The sequence below is a fragment of the Plecotus auritus genome, assembly GCF_963455305.1.
Source record: "Plecotus auritus genome assembly, chromosome: 7".
NCBI lineage: Eukaryota > Metazoa > Chordata > Mammalia > Chiroptera > Vespertilionidae > Plecotus > Plecotus auritus.
In genome coordinates, this window is record NC_137774.1 from 126,848,595 (window position 1) to 126,866,508 (window position 17,914).

At 41.7% G+C, this 17,914-nt stretch overlaps 1 protein-coding gene across 15 annotated transcripts in view; it reads left to right on the forward strand.

The window, feature by feature from the left end:
• The window catches only part of MEF2C (myocyte enhancer factor 2C), a 170,547-nt gene that overhangs the window by 117,604 nt on the left and 35,029 nt on the right, over positions 1-17,914 (forward strand). For 9 of the 15 annotated variants that reach the window (XM_080677642.1, XM_080677635.1, XM_080677643.1 and 6 more), the window contains one exon: positions 13,658-13,801. In XM_080677642.1, coding sequence (XP_080533768.1) covers positions 13,658-13,801 — 144 coding nt within the window. Of the gene's footprint in view, positions 1-13,657; positions 13,802-13,860; positions 13,999-17,914 lie in introns of all 15 variants that reach the window. The other 6 variants (XM_080677645.1, XM_080677638.1, XM_080677646.1 and 3 more) reach the window with 2 other exon arrangements.

Genomic DNA, 17,914 nt, shown 5'->3' on the forward strand with positions numbered 1-17,914 from the left:
TCCTAACATTGTATGAAATCCTACGTGACTGAACGCAAAGCCTGAGAATGTTACTTATTTGTATAATATGTGAAGTTATGGGAAATGGGATTTTGTGAACTACCAGTTGGCCCAAACTTGTGGGACCACAAATTCATAGATGGATGACATTCATAGCACAAGGAAAAGGAATTGAAATTAGTTTTATTTTAATCATTCACTTAATTTGAAAGCAAATTTATAAAAATTTAAACTTGCACAATAAAATAACGTGACAGCTCGGAGGGAAGGCAGGAGAGGGTGGATGGGAAGAGATCAACCAATGAACTTCTATGCATATATGCATAACCTGTGGACACGGACAATGGAGTGGTGAGGGCCTGGGGGTGGGGGGAGGACGGGAGTGGGCTCGAAGAGGTTAATGGGGGGAAAGGAGGACCTATGCAATACTTTCAGTAATAAAGACTTTAAAAAGAAAATAATGTGACAACCTATGTAGGTCTTGATCAGCACTGGATATTAATAATAGTAGACTTTCCAAAACCTTTCTCATAAATTATATTTTACTTATAAATATTTAATCCAGAAGGGAAGACCCCAGTTTGCCATAAAAGAATGTATATCAGGTTATTTTTAGAATCTGCTTTGCAGATGGTTTGTGGCCTATTTATTTCTAATCATTACACAATTCATAATTACCCACATGAATGAGAAAAGACCTGTCATATCAATCCTATAGAATAGCAGGAACTACAGTGTGAGTCCAGGAGACAGCAACTCCCAGTAACAAATGAGCCAGGAAACCAGAGGGCACGTCCCCGCGGAGAGTTAAGCGCAGGGTCCTAACTCTGAAATGCTACTGGCACTTTTGATGTCTGTCCTATAGATATTCTGTTTGGTTATTTTTCGGGTACCAGCTGGAAATAATTATATTGTTAGGAAAGCAAATAGAGGCCCTTTGATTAATGAGCTCAGAATTCACATTACCTTATGAAATTCTAAAGGCCAGGTGCTCTTCTTGGTCCTAGGGATACCCCGCTAGAAAGCACGGCCCCGGCCCTCCAGGGCTCAGTCCTGTGTGGAGACCGAGGTGGCACACAGTGGTCCTGCAGAGTGCAGAGCTGTGACGGGGTGCTGGGCAGGTAGTTTAAGGCGAGACGGTGAAGAATGATGTCATTGTGCCTTGTAAATACTGCAGAAGCTGTAAGTGGAGGGCTGAGATGGAGCTTCTTGCCTGAGGATTTTGAAGCACTGTTATTTTTAAGCACCTTCTATTTACCTGCCTCTCTTTCATTTTTTAAGTACAATTCTAACAGACTTTGTTCCCTTGGACACCTACCCAAGGCAATTGAATGTAAAATCCATCGCGTATTACCAGTCCACACGTTAGGTTTGTGGGTAATGACATAACAGCTGTAGGGGATAAATAGATTAGACTCTCTTCTTCCCCCACAAGTAGTTTTTAATGTGGTGGGAGAGATTAGACGTATAAAACAATGTTAACATTACTTGCAGAAGAAGAAAAAAGGGGCATTGTAAGTGCACTGCTGTGTGTTTTGGAGATTGGGCCTAAGGGACTTTCTTAATGCCTGATGTGAGTGTGGGTAGAGGTTTGTTCTCTGTCCAAAGTCCCAGGAGGATTTTACATCAAAAGAGGCAAGTAATCAGAGGAAGGCCAGACACAAGGCTGCCAGCCTTTGACAGGCCTAGTAAACATTGCCAATGCTGAAAGGAGAGAGGGGACAGCTCAGCATTAAAGGGGGAAGGGTGGATCCGCACTAACTTTTGCTTATTCTTTCCGAGTGTCCTTAGTATATGTTATCAGGCTCTCCTTCACAGTGTTCTCCCTCGGGACGCCCGTCCAGAAGACTGAACCAATGTGTTGCAACCTTCTACTGTTAGACCCTGCACTGGCAGCCAAGGAGAGAAAGCTCTCAGGAGACCTTTGCTGTCTATAGGGATCTCCTTATCTAGAAATGAGATAAAAACAAGAATACAGAGAGCAACATCCTATCTAATAAAAGAGTAATATGCAAATTAACCATCACCCTGCTACACCCACAAGCCATGCCCACCAGCCAATCAGGAGCGAGTATGCAAATTAAACCAACCAAGATGGTTGCAGCCATGGAGAGAGCAGGAGGCTTGGGTTTCCACGGCAATGTAGGAAGCCAAACTTTCCGTGAACCCTGGCCCACCCAGGCCTCCACTCAAGGCTACAAAGTTTCAATTATAGAAGATAAATAAATCCCAACAAAAATGGCAGCAGCCACGGAGCTGGAGAGAGCAGGAGGCTTGAGTTGCCCCCAGCGAAGCCCTGGCCTGCCTTGGCCTCTGCTCAAGGCTACAAAGTTTCAATTATAGAAGGTAAATAAAGCCCAGATGCCAGGGCCTCCGCTTGGGTCGCTGGGGGGTCTGGCCAGCCTGCAAACCACTACAGGCCCCTTGCCCAGGCTGCCCCATGCCCCAAGGGAACCCCCACCCTGATCTGGGACACCCTTCAGGGCAAAACAGCTGGCCCCCACCCGTGCACCAGGCCTCTATCCTATCTAATAAAAGAGTAATATGCAAATTGACCATCACTCCAACACACAAGATGGCTGCCTCCATGTGGTCAAAGATGGCTGTCCCCATGTGGACACAAGATGGCCACCACAAGATGGCCAGCAGGGGAGGGCAGTTGGGGGCGATCAAGCCTGCAGGGTGGACAGTTAGGGGTGACCAGGCTGGCAGAGGAGGGAAGTTGGGGTGACAGGGCCTGCAGGGAAGGGCAGTTGGGGGGGACCCAGGTCTGCAAGGGAGAGCAGTTGGGGGGAACCAGGCCTGCAGGGGAGGGTAGTTAGGGGTGAGCAGGCCTGCAGGGGAGGGCAGTTAAAGGTGACCAGGCCTGCAGGGGAGGGCAGTTAGGGGCAAACAGGCTGGCAGGGAAGTGGTTAGGGGGTTATCAGGCTGGCAGGCAGAAGCAGTTAGGGGCAATCAGGAAGGCAGGCAGGTGAGCAGTTGGGAGCCAGCAGTCCTGGGTTGTGAGAGGGATGTCCGACTGCCCGTTTAGGCCCGATCCTACCGGGATCGGACCTAAACGGGCAGTCGGACATCCCTCAAGGGGTCCCTGATTGGAGAGGGTGCAGGCTGGGCTGAGGGACACCCCCCACCCCCGTGCACGAATTTCATGCACCAGGCCTCTAGTCATGATATAAATGTTAACTGCAAGGTTCTGGGGAAGCACCAAGGAGAGGCACATTAATTCCATTAACTCACACGATGCTTTCATTTTCTAATTTAAGTTCATGTGTTCGGGTGGAAGGTGGCGGGGTCGGGAGTGTAGTTGATAGGGGTGAAAGTAGCATAAACTCTGAGTACAAATCTAGCCACTGCCCCCTGTGTGTTTTCAGTGTCTATTGTCATTCCATTTTAAATAAGAACCCCTGTCCCTGCCGTGGCTCCATTATTGTTTTATTACTAACAACAACATTTAGTGAGTGTCATGCACATGCTGGCACATTCAAGTTGCTGTGGATATGGAGGTGAAAAGAGAAAGTCTCTGCTCTGGTGGAGGTTTGTGCTACTGCAGTGAGACTCTCGCCTCCCCCTGGCAGCCCAATATGTATAACTTACATATTGTTCTCATGCAATCCCAGCAATGCTCTGCAGCCCTGAGACCTCATTTTAACCTGTCAGAGCAAAATTGCTATTGAGCAGCACGTGCTAACATAGTTGTCAATACCAATGTGTCAGATGGCATATCACAGGCTCAGGCAAAGCCCTTAGTAGTAGCATCTAGGCTAGTCTTCAAGGGCAGACTCACAGGGTGGACTGTGTGGGGAGGTGGAGTATAAGAGGCCCTCTCCCATCATTCTTGTCAAATCACGGTGGAATCATTAAGACCCAAACTTTTCTATGGAAAAGTTTCAATAGAGAATGGCTTAGAGCCACTCTTTGGAGACAGGTTGGTTTATTGGGAAAAGAGATTAAATCTATTAGAATAAAAAGCTTGAAAGTCAGGTGTGATGGGGGAAGACATTGAGTATACTATAAATAAAGTATGTGTTCACAACCCATAATTGGTCCTGGGAAATCTCTCCCCATGCCAATTCCCAAATTCAGGAATAGGAAGGAAGTTGATGAAGTATTTTCAGTGATAACCCAGACGGAGATCTGTTATTGGTGCATGTTGGTCCTATGACTATCACGCCCAGGACTCTGAGCAATTCTAAACACAGAGAAGCCAACCATTTGCACCCTGTGTACAATAGTCTGGCACCTCCCCCATTCCCTCCCCTTCTGTAGGGACATCCTATGCCATAGTCATGAAGTGATTATAGAAATTCCTTTAACCTACCAGAACTTGTGCTCTTTAAATTTCGACTAAATGATCTTATTAAGACAAATAAAATAATGCTGTCACCTTAGGAGACCACCCACTCACTTCAATTAGTCTGTCACTGTTAGGAAGGTTGACTCTCAGGTTTGTTTGCTCATTCGCTTATTCAAATGAGCAGTTACTGAGAACTTATATTGAGCCCACATATACTAACCAGGTCCTCTGTTAGGGAGCAGAGGTACCCATCCCTCGTAGAACTCACTATCTAGTGGTAAAGCAGGCATGTGAAAGATAAATTACAGTATAAGATACCACATGATATTTTTAAAAACACCAGAAGTCAAAGATTGTTAAGAATACAGATAAGGGAGTCCCTACGTGTTGAGGAGAGTTCAAAAAAAGCTTCCAGATGGAGCAAGTGATGGTATTAGGTGGTACACATCCTAAGATGACTAAGTGTGTAGCAAAGAGGAGAAGTAAACAAGGATATTCCAGACAGGAATGAATGTCACTTATCAAAACAGTGTTATTAAAGGACCTGCCTGACTTGGGAAGTGGTGAGAAGTTTCCTCTTGCCAAAACCCAGAGTACCGGGGAGAAGAAAGACAATAACTTGGAGAGGCAGGTGGAGGGATGTGAGAACTAGTGGGCGTGGCTGTGGGGAGCACCAGGGTTCATAAGGACAGTGATACAATTAGACGTGCATTTTAAGGAGACCCTACCCAAAGTAGCATGATTGGAAAGTGGTGTCAGAGGACCAGCCAGCTAAGGATGAGAGACCAAATAGAGATGATAATGGTAGTTGAGTTAAGAGATAACTGGAGTGAAGGGTGATTTCTGGCTTTTCAGCTTGAACAACCAGGTTGTGATGTTTTCTAGAAAAGGAATGGATGAAGGGTTGGGTTGGAACCAAAAGAACAAATGGGAAAATAAACGATGCACTAAGAAGAGATCACGAAGATCCCATAGAAATGTGGAAGCATGGTGACTGAGAATGGTGGTCCCGAGCTGACTGATAAGTAAAGCTGTGTAGGCTACTCCCATTTCAAAGGACTAACCGTGACTCAACTTGAATTAAAACGCATTTACAACCAGATAAGAGCCTACCCGGAAACAAAAATAATGATTTGACTTTACTCTGATTATGCAAGATAACGTGTATGTTTTCTTTTGTTCAAATAAGTCATTAATGGCCCTGAGTGTGGCTCCATTGGTTGGAGTGTCATCCTGTGTACCAGGTTCAGGTGACAGGTTCCATTTCCAGTAAGGGCACATACCTAGGTTGTGGGTTCGGTCCCAAATCAGGATACATACAAGAGGTTTCTTTCTCTCTCTCTCTCTCTCTCTCTCTCTCTCTCTCTCTCTCTCTCTCTCTCTCTCTCTCTCTGTGTGTGTGTGTGTGTGTGTGTGTGTGTGTGTGTGTCCCCACTGCTCCCTAAAATCCTCGGGTGAGGATTAAAAAAGAATAAGTCACTAATGGTTTATCAAAGATGCTTCAACGTATTATTTTTAAAGAATTTTCGTCCCAAGATTCTGCTTTTTTGTCCCTGTAACATACTTGCAAGTAAAATGCCATAGTCTGAAAAGGTTGGCAGGTGAAGTTACATTCATGTTTTATACTTTCAAAAATCTTGCTGCCTTGTCTTTGTTAACTTACTCCTCTCCTCTCTTTCCCAACCTTTGTTTAATGTAGAGTTTGGTCTTGTCTTTTCCTTCCTTATTTAAGAAATTGCTAACATTGTCTGTTCTTCACACCCACCTACAGTATGATCCTTTACATCCCAGCCTTTATAAACTGGACTTGCTTTATAGAGATTATTAGGATTAACTGTTTATGTGAGCATGCATTTCAATCATTATATAGTAAAATGTTCCCAGTTTAGTACTATTCTTCAGATCTCTCCTGGATTCAGAATGTCAGGGAAGATTTCTTGGCTAAGAGTGCAGATCCTCTTCATATCAATTCCGTTCTAGGCCAGGCTCATGAAGCATGCCTTATCCAGGTTCCAGAAGCGGTATGGTGGAAAAATCCTTAATAAAACACCAAACCACTGACCTATCCTGAGGAAGCCTGATTCACTTCATTGGCCCTACAATCATCCTGATTTTCCATGAATTCTCCAGGCTACGGTTGGTCCAGAATAAGACCAATGTCAAAGCCCAGGAGAATAGTAGAACCAGAGACCCAGTGTCCAAGGATGGGGAGAGAAGGGAAATGAACTTTGCCCAAGAATTTTAAAACATGCTTATTTCCAGTTTATAGTATCTGACTCACATTCACAAAAGTGTCCCCCATGCTCTTACTTACAAGGTTTCTGATTTTCCTTATACATTCTGCCTGGAATACCACTCCCTTTTTTCTCCTTCTGTGCCACATTCTGTGCCTTCTCTCCTGCTACCCTTTTAATCACTGTGATTATATGCTTATAGCTTTTGTTCCTTAAAGATTTAATGCACGGTTAGTTTCTCTGACCTTCCATATTTAGACCAATACCCCAATTTTTAAGTTTTCAATATCCTGAGTTATAATCCATTTCATACATTTTATAAATTATGCCTATCCTTCATTGATTTCTAACTTTAAAACTGTACATTTCAAAAATAGTCAGTTTATAGCAGTTACTGATAGTAAAATAACTGACTTTTAACATAATGTGAAATAATAACATAAAATGGGGGGATTACAGTTGCAAAAAAATATTGCACTGAGACTACTCTTTCTCCTGCTAGCATCAGAACATTCGTTCCTGTTTTGTTCACCCCATCCCTTCAGACTATCATTACTGCTGCACACGTTTAGTCTACCGCATGCCAGGACCTGTGCTAAATCCTGGGATACCAGATGACTGGTAAACAATCCCTCAACTCCAGGAGCTCACTCATGGGGGGAAACAACACAAAACATGCTTATTGCAAATTTATAGTAAACAAATTATCTTAATCACTTATTGCATCCAGAGGACCCCAGACAACACTTGACACATAGTAGTAGCACTTAGTATTTGTGTATCAAGAGGTCTGAATCCCGCCCTGACCCAGGTGCTTGGTTGAAACATCACGCTGTGCAAAAGGTTGTGGGTTCGATTCCTAGTCAGGGCACATACCCAGGTTGCAGGTTCGATCCTGGTCAGGATGCTAACAGGAGGCAGCCAATGGATGTTTCTCTCTCCTCTCATTCTCTCCCTCTCTCAAATCAATGAAACATATCCTCAGGTGAGGATTAAAAAAAGAGAGAGAGGTCTGGATCCCACACCATCTCCACCCCCAGTCAGACAGACAGCCTTGGTCCAGTGGGGAAACCTCTGCATACACTAACAGTGAAGTGGGCATGTGTGCTCTGTTCACTCAGCAGGCATTTATGCAGCACCCACAGCATGGCAGCCTCTACTCTAAACTGAAACTCCAAAAGTGGATAAAGGGAGGTGATTTGTTCATTGCCTCATGAGCTAGCAGAGGAGACAAACACACGACTAACAATGTGTGTTAAAGCTCTAGTAGAGAAAGTAGATAAGTGAGTGCATGAGTGAGGGGGAAATTCATTCAGCCTTGGCGATAAGGAAGTTCACAGAGAGGAGGTGAGGTGTTAGCTCTGCCCAAGGAGGACTGAGTGCAGACACTGGTGGGCTCAGCCTGAAGCCAGCCTGAGCACGGACATGAGGTGTGGAAACCCAGTTGCCTGTGCACCATTACTCCTCCCCTTCCCGAAGGCATGAGGACAGACACGCCAGAAGGTCCTAGGTGGTCTCATCCAGAATTAAAGTACCAACAGCTTTAGGCACTATCGCCTTCTGATGTTCATAGGAAATCATTTGTGGCTATTAGGAGGCAGTGGGTGGATGTTTCTTCATGTTCCATACCTTAAAACTCTTCAAAGCTTTAATTCGTGTCTTTTATTTTTATTATTTTAAGTTGAAAAATTACTCAGTGGAAAAAAATTTCAAGTCGAATATTAAGATTATCTTTTGAGGAAAGGAATAAAAAAAAAAGCAATGAATATCTCCACTCTTCCCAGCCTTCCCCTGGTGGGAGTTAATATCTAGTTAGAATGAGCATTAATAACCTACAGAAATGCAATGTGAAGGTGTACATTTTGCTTTTTTATAAAATTTTCATGACAAATGAATAATTTTTCATAAAATTTAATTTCAGACTCTGTACTAGGTCTGATTTGCTTGTCTAATGAAAGTCTACCTACTAATTGTACTTAACCTGCACTATTTTAATGCCTTTTCACTTCTATATTAAGAACAAAGAACTAGTGCAGACAAAGCTAACAGTTTTGATGATTAAAACCTATGGAGAAATTTCTTGGCCCCTGACATTCCCCCAGCCTAGGTAATATGTGCTAGAAATCACAAAAATACATAGAATATCATAGGTCAGTTCAGAGCTTTTTAGTTTGAATTTGTAATGCCTGCTTCTTTAAAAAGCAAGTGCACACAACAGCATCTGGAGTCCAGTGGGTGTTTGATCATTGTTTGCTGACTGTGTTGTAAATGAAATAAGTCATTGGGCACAGTGCTTAGGGCAGCCACTCCCCAAACACCGCAGGGCCTGGAGCAGCAGTGCCATGACTATCCCACTCCACTAAGGGAGGGTGTTTACGAAATACTCTCGCGAACTTGATACATAAGCAGTATCCATTTCAGCCAAATCTCCTGCTCTTGTGTGGATTTACTGCTTTGTAAAGAGTATTCAGTGTAAGAGCAGACGCTGATCTTCATAAAGCTGTGAGAGACAAGCACAAAAATCATTTATTATCAGAGAAAAGGAACCTAGTTTTCTAAGTTGATGTCTTTCTTTTTTTCTTGGCTTTTGTGTGAACATGACATTTACGCAGCTAACAGAAATAATTCCTGCATGTGTTCTTGACACATCAACCCTCTGAAGTAAGGATAGTGCTGGCTGTGCAAGAAAGGCTTATTATTTGGGTTTTTAAAAAAGGGATGAGTGTTTTGGGGATTTTCACAAAAGGATTTGAAATCTGTGCTATACAGTGGGCAGGGACAGAAAAAGAAAGGTGATGAAAATATACATTCTTGAGGACTAAGACTGCAGAGATGGAAAGAAATTGAATGGTTGGAAGCTTTTAATCTTATGGTGGTTCTCTGGAAGAAGATGATTTTTACCTAAATAACAATTGTACAAATTTTATGGCTTCATATAACTGAAAAAAGTCCAGTAATATAGTTTTTTTTATTTTTGTTTTTTTGGGGTTTTTTTGTGTGTTTTTTTACTAACAAGAAGTAATTAATGAAAGACCAGTTTTAACCATTCTATACATAAGGCACTTTCTAGTTGATAACATAATGCCTAAAACCAGAAATGAGTGCTCCACATGGCATTCTTTTTCATTTATATTTCTTCCCGTAATGAAATAGAATCTGTTCCCTACATCTATTTCATTAGAATTTTTGAAGCACCTGTCACCTATCATCATCAGTTTATATGGATTTCGCGTTTTCCTGATGAACAAATGTAGTAGTGCAGGGTCCATATGGCCACATGTCTGGGAGGGGAGAATCCACGGGGTTTTTGGATTACCTGCCTGGAATCCTTTTCCCTTTTATTGTTTGGAGTATGTCACCTTCTGTCAATCTCATTACTTCTTTAAGAAGCGACTGTTCTCAGCTCACTGCATGACAATCGCTGCCTTGTGAAAACATCCCAGAAGCCTCTGCAGTCAATTGATCGACCCCAAAAGTGTCAGTCTCCCGTGGAAAGCTGACTTCGGTCGGTGTACAAGTTCACTCAGGATTTACAGAGTTCTCTGAGAAAAGAGTTTCTTTAGATACATAGCAAGAAAGCCAGTGGTTTCCGTAGATCTCTTGGCTTCTCCTGACATACAGAATAAATCTTTCCAAAACATAAGCAGCTGAGAGACACTTATGTAAATCCAGGACTTCTAGCCCCTGTAAAAGAATAATGATTTAAGTGCCTATATTACCTGACCAGTAACACTTGTAAAAGATCAAAGAAGCTTTCAAAGGCCAGCAGCAGAGATTTTTATTTTACTAGAAAAAGGACTGAAGGAATAACGCTGATTTACCCATTTAGTAATCCCTTTAGTTTATATTGACTATTTATTGCTGGGATAAAGAGAGGCCGAGCTAAATCTAACAGTAACTCCTTTGTCATTAAAAGGCTGTAGATTTTTAATATCGTAAAGATAAGATGGCTCTTGTACTTCCACATTCACACTATGGTATTCAAGTTTGTGCCATCACTTCCATGTTCAGAGCTTTATAATTCCACCGTAATCGTTTGTTCTTGGCAGAAGTGTGTTCTACAGGCTCCCAGCTGAGGATAATGTTTCTGAACAAGTTTTTCAGTGTTCTGCTTGTGTGATTATGCGAATTTGGAACTCAGTATTAATTTGCTTTTGGAGTTTGTGTTTGCATATCTCAAAATGCTCTTTTTTAAAATAACACAGTTTAACTTATAACAACTCTGTAATGTAAAGGGTAGAGATATTTCATTACTTAAGTACTGGTGATACTCATTATAAGGAAATGTAGACAGATACAAGAATTATTTTGGGGGAGAAAATGAGCCACTTCCCCACCTTGTCCCATCACTACCTTTTTTTTTTTTGTGGGACTTTGAACCACCTGATTTGTTTGCCTAATTGTTTACATAATTCTTCAAGTTAGCTATTGATCAAATTGCCTTTTTTTACTGGTAAACTGATGTGTTTTATTGACCCATAAGCATTCCCTCTCTGTATAAAGTTGGACATCTAAGAAGTATCAATATTTTAACCCTATTTCATACTTAAAATGTCTCCACAGCCTAATTTTTTAAATTTTCTACCTAATTTATTTCAGTGTTCAGTCTACTGCTGTGTATACATATGAAGGGGAGAGCCCTATTCTGCATCTATCACTTCACAAATGTGGGAAAGCTGGGGTAAGAGGCCTGGGCAATCATGCTTGGCCAGACTGGGTTGAGACCTGCCATAAGGTTTCCCTAAAGTCCTATGGAAGCCTTGTGAGAGACAATGAGTTAATATTTGTGGAGATCTTTCAATAACATGTAATTGATGCTTGAATTTTTATAAGCCAAACATAGTATCTACCCCCAAAAGCTTCATAAGAACATTTAGCACACATGTATGTGCCAGATGGATTGTAATGACAGTCGATAGGCCTCTGCTAACCCTAGCGTTCTGCTGTCAAAACTCCGTACATCAAAACAACGATAATTTTTATGATCAGATTTATTGGATAAAAGATTCAGATGTACATTGAAAAATCTACTGTCTGAATAAGACTTTAAATTAAAGGTTCATATATGAATATTCTTAACATACCTTATAAGAATATAGGTAAAGTTTGAAAAATAGCATTGATCTTACATATTTTTCTGTACATAAGTGAATTTTTATGAGAAATATATGGAGTATGACACAAGAACCTCGGGAATTATTGTTAAAAGCTCAAGGATATCTGGAGATAAAAGCAGAAACACGGGATAATACAGCAAACAGTTATCACTGGAAAAATGCTCTTGTGGTTGAGATAATGGTGGCTAAAGAGTTTAAAATGAAGAGAATTAAGTTAGCTAAGAAAATTATTATTCTAATGTATTGTGAACTCTCTAGGAATACTTATTCTGGCTGAAAATGATGGCTCTAGATTCATGATAGGGGGACAGGTGGCCCCACCAATTATAAATTCCCCAAGACTATAAATGTATATTTTATCATCTTATGTCAAAATATTCATTTTAATATTCAAACATTTTACCACATAATAAGCTGTAACCATATGTTTATTTGTTATATTATACTACTATAATATTAATAAATATTTACAGAGCCACAGTGTATCATAGATGTATTAGAAATGGTAGCTTTCTTAGTATGATTTTCAGTGAAAATCTTCATTGCCCTAGAAACCAATTTTAAATAATGTTACATTTGTTACGCATTGGTAAGAGCCGGGGAGCTTAAATTTTTGAGTCTGACACCCCCTTTTAAAGTCATGTTGTTTTATTTATTTCCCCCAATTGCATGAATTAAAGATGGAGTGTTATTTCAGTTTTGAATTCCTTAGCTTGATGTCGCAGTGTTTGCTTTATTTGTTTGTGAATTCTCTCTTTAATAAAGATGAGCGCTGCTGAACTTGCATTAATGAGAGACACTTAGGTACACAGCTCTTAGTAACAATTTTGGCAGTACCAGGAAAATTCAGAAATGTTGCTTGTCTATTCATAACTAATGTGTCGAGCTGTGTGATTAATCAGAAGTTTTATGATATCTAAAAACATAACATTGTCTCTGCAAATCAGATCATGTACCATCAAGTTGACAACCATCAGTTAGAGAGAGAAGAGAGAGAGAGAGAGAGAGAGAGAGAGAGAGAGAGAGAGAGAGAGAGAGAGAGATATCTCAGGACTCCTGACTCCTATTCTCTGTTACAGTGTTCATTAGTATTTATCCTCGGTGACAGCTGAGACCAGCCCAGGCCTACATTCAGGAGACAGGAGGCCCAAGATAAGGCACTGACTGACTTGCCACTTTCATGTGTCAGGAGACAGGCTTAGAGCGACCCGACCCAGCTCGAACCCGGAGGAGCATGTGCCAGTTTGGGAGTTATTGACTTGGTTACCTATTTTCAGTGCTCCCGGGCTCCCTGATTCAGTTCCCGATATTGAAGCCCTAACCTCAGCTGTATTGACGTTTCTTTCAGCCTCTGTGTAGGCAGAAAACTTCTCAGTATTATCAGTTTCATACAGATTTTCACAACTATGGAACTCAAAGCAGACTGAACAAAGGTGATCCTCCTTATGGTCACAGGGTCCGAACATGCTTAATGCGTGCTCTATCAGACAGTAGCCTGGTTCCCGTACTGCCGTCTGCTGCCAAGCGCACATCCGAAGGGGGGGCAGGAGACCGTGGGTGCCAACCGTCCCGTTACACTGAGGATCTGTTTCCAACATTTCTGCTTTTGTCATGGTCACAGATTCTGAAATCATTGTGTAATGTCCTGACTTCTAATTCTTCTGTGGGAAAATAGAGTGTTGTAATTTTCCACCTTCCTTGTATTCTTCTGTAATTGTCTCTCCTGGGATGTTTGGAGCATGTCTGAATTCTACATCATGAAATTTCAGCCCCCATAACTGTTTTTGTCCACTGACTGCATTTAGTTGCAAAAGGAATCTTTCCCTTTTATTTTTTCAACTAGTAATGAGTGTGTTATTGAAATGACTTTTCTCCCGGTTCTTTCTTTACCCTATGTCATATAGCAGAGTGATAACAACCTAAAAATCTGGACAGTGTGAGCTTCTGTAACCGCCCTAAATGTCTCTGACAGCCTTTGTCTGGGACTGAACTTTCCACATTGTGTGTTTCAGACGTTGAGAAAGAAGGGCCTTAATGGCTGTGACAGCCCAGATCCTGATGCGGACGATTCCGTAGGTCACAGCCCTGAGTCTGAGGACAAGTACAGGAAAATTAACGAAGATATTGATCTAATGATCAGCAGACAAAGATTGTGTGTAAGTACTCAAAACGCCTTTCATTTTTTTTACTCTTGGTATTTCTCTGAACCTGGCAGGCCTTGAACAAGAAGGAAAACAAAGGCTGTGAAAGCCCCGATCCCGACTCCTCTTATGCACTCACCCCACGCACTGAAGAAAAATACAAAAAAATTAATGAAGAATTTGATAATATGATCAAGAGCCATAAAATTCCTGTAAGTACCAAAGGTAGATGGCTGGTCTGCTGATAACTGCTGCAGTAACATACCTTAACCCTTTCAGTGATGGCTTTGTCTAAGACGCATTGGAAAGTCAAACCAATAAAATAGCCATCTCATCTCACGGCAGTTTGTTCAGAAAGTAAACCCTAACTTAATGGCTGCTTAAACTATGGAATCTCAAAACCTTGCCATCGAGTTCATTCAGAGATAGGAAATTCACAGGAGGAAGAGAAAGAAAGATCTATGCAACACACCCTGACTTTACACAATCTCTTAAACACACAGTGCACTCGGAAAACCCCAGGACCTCCTTCTCAACAAGTTTAAGGACTTGCTGTAAAATACAGATACATACATATTTACTGAGACCAGATGCAGGCGGGAAACTGTCGTCCTCTCACGTACATTGGCGATCATCACCCAAATAAAAGCTCATTTCTGAATAAAGCTTCGGCCCCTCTCCCCACACATGACACCCAGCAACAGCACTGAAGGGTTAAAGCCAATGCTCGCTGCAGGGAAACAGACTGCATGAAAACCTAATGGTAAGACTTCAACATGTGTGTGTGCTGGGGTGATGTTAAAGCTTCATCAAAATATCCGCTTTGCCTACACCAACATTTCCCATGCTTTAACAATTGGCTAAGTTTTGTCATAACCAAGTCAAAAATTTTCTAACAGTCCATCACATGCCTTGCCAGATATTTGAGAGAAATAACTCTGCATGTATTATTTTGTTTTCCCACATAAAGAGGGGAAAGGTACGTACCTTTTATTATATTCTGTCATCAGTCAAGTGGTGTTAATGGTGTGACATACAGTGATGCAACTCAAGGCTCACACACGTTCTGAATAACCAGTGTTAGTGTCTGAACCCTCCTTGTATGCAAGCTCCTCAATAGGTAATTAATTCCTTTCTAAAAATAAAAAAGCACATTTTTGTAAGTTAGCCAAACATCCTCAACCTGAGCGTTGAGGGAGACGGCAGTAAAAATATGCCTCCGTGACCACAAGTGCAGATACTTGGGGATAAGAGCTCCGCCTCTGCACCCACCAGATGAATTAATGCTTTACACGTAGTAGGTGCACAGCTACCCTGTGTTGAATTAAATTAAACACTTTAAAACTTATTTAGAAAATGTATGCATCTTAAACTTCCTCTGCCTTCATAAATACATGTCTGCTTCTTTTGTTACGTGAAATAATGTCAGCAGTGGAGCTTTTGTTGAATTGCAATTATTAATACACTGTATTATGAAGGAAAGCTAAGTGCTGTAAATTCTTAAAGGTTTCATAAACCAAGCACTACATACAGAACATCCACCGTGGGCACTTTTATCAAATGAAATAGTTCCTATCAGATGCTGCAAGGCCTACTTGGTATGCCCAGAATTCTTAAATGATAAAATATCCATTGGGGTTTTTGTCTTGCCCAGAAGCAGGAAAGAAACAGCTCCTTTGGGCCAGTTTTTTTTTTATTTCTTGTGGCCAGGGTTTCTCTGGCTCTACAATGCTAGTTTAGCTGCTGGGCACAAAGGTTTGTGAATGTAAGATTTTTAAGGTGAAGCACGTCAGGTGTCTCAGACAGAAGGAATCCCCTGCCCAGCTGGGAAAGGGGCAGCATCTGTAATACTGCTGATCACTCTCCAGGGCGGTGACCCGAAGTGTGTCTGTAGCTTTAACCCCAAGACTTCTGGGAGCATGCCCATATTTGCACATTGGGTCACTTTTCCCCATGCTTTAGGGGGAAAGAGGTGTGACACATACCTAGGTTCCCTCACCGTATTTTATCCTGTCGTGTAAAGAGTTCAAAATCAGGATACATGATTTCTTAAGAGGTGCAGTGGTGTGTGGTGGGGGATGAAAAACCACATTAGAGTTTATGGGCAGGGCTGTGAGAAGGAGCCACACAGCTCCTCGCTGTGCCTCCAAGTCTTCATTTCTTTAGTAAGTGCTTCAGGCTCCAGGATGAAAAGCCCAGTTTTCGCACATCGCTTTCAGTTGCTGGAAGTAAATTTTGTTGAAAGTTTCCACAGCTGCTAAAACATTTACAGCAGGGCAAGGACACTCTGCCCTTTGTGTGGAGAGAATGTCTCCGCCTCTTTAAAAACATTACAAGACTGTTTTTCTATTTCAAAGACCCAGTTCGAAGAGTTTCCCTTGTAAAATAGAAAATTTAATATTGCGATCACCTGTGGGTTCGATGTAATTTATGCCCATATTCCTCAACGACGTGCAATAATTCACGGAGGACTTGGAATCTTGTTGAGCAGCATTTTCTCCTGCAGGGTTTGCCCCGGTTCACGCCAGCCTTCAGGGCAAGAAAAAACAGCTACGTTTGAGGAACCAGGAATTAGGAAATGGGCTGAAGGAAGGAGGGGCGGGTGCTAGATTGGTTGAGTGAACTGGAAGGAAGTGGGAATAGAGAGTTTCTATTTTCTTCAAATAAGGGACAGTGAAGAGAGAGAAATAGTACTGCCACTAGGTCAAGGAAGGGGTTAAAAGGCAAAGCACTTGAGATTATTTACAGGCAGAGGAGGAATACCTGAAGGAAGGAAAAGGCTGAACATACAGGTACAATGGCGGTGAAATGGCCAAGCTCAGGGAAGGGAAGGGGATTGGAACAGGAGAGAGCTGCGGGTGGACCCAGGTGGAGTTCAGTTGGTAGGAGAGTAGAGGAAGCTGAGTGGCTGACCATCTACCGACCTGTATTTTGTATGTTGAGTGTAGCTTCTACAGATATTGAGGTGGGGGAGCAGGTGCTTGAAAGAGGACTGAGAATGAAGGTGTAGGCATTGTGAGGAGTTGGGGACCCAGAGGAAATGAGTAAGTACATGCTGGAGTTGTCAGGCAGCCTTGAGGAAATTTGGATACCGGCAATTGGTAGTCACTAGTCATCAAAGTTTTGTGATTCTTTTTCTCTGCTAGTTTTCAGCAGACTGGTAATGGTTGATCAAAAGTTAAGGGTGTCATCAGTGGCCCAAAAAAAGGGATTCAGTTCAATCACTCACATTGAATAAAAGAGGGCTTATTAACTAAAAATATTTTATTACAAATATTTGATTTGACTTTTTATTGGGCTTTTCCTTGTGGTAAGTTTAGGAAAATAGTGGCTTTTGGATAAGAGTTCAGATACCTTTCCGACCACGATGACTCACTTCAGTAACCATGATCAATTTGTTCAGGGGTAAAAACTAAAAGCCTTTTAGCTGTTACGCCTGTATCTCTTAAAGCCAGGGCCAGTGTCATTGGCGTATGACCTGTGCAGTTACACAGGGCACTGCTCTGAGAGGGCCACGCTTGGTAAAACGCTGTGCCATCACCACCTTGAAATTCTTAATAAATTTTAACAAGGGTCCCCACATTTTCATTTTGCCCTGGCCCTGCAAATTATATAGCCAGTCCTGTCTACCACCTTTTTTTTAAATCACCCCAAATTCCCTCTTCCTTCCTGTCTTGAGTGTTCTAAAATTTGGAGTCTGGCCTGAGATCTCTGCAAGTTTGGAGTCTTTAACTACTTTTTGGCTTTCACTTTTTAAACAATTTTTTTTTTAATTTAGATGCTTTTAACTTCTCAAATTTAGAAAAGTCAAGAAGAAAAAGAATAGCTGCAATATCTCATAAACATGCATACATTATTATAGCCTTTGCTTTCCCTAAAATGTTTAGAGCTGGTTGGTCTCCTGAGGGATGCAATCACTTCAGGTCCAGGGAGGCTAAAAGAGGCCTGGTTACATGTCTATTTATTGCACAACCTGGACTGCAACTGAGATTTCTGATATTGAGGCTGATGTTATTTCTGATTCTCTGAGATATCTCCTCAGTGTGGTCATTTTTAAGCATATAATTTGATTTCAAAATTATTTAGCCAGTTCCTGATACAGATAAGGAAAATGCAAAGGTTGTTAGC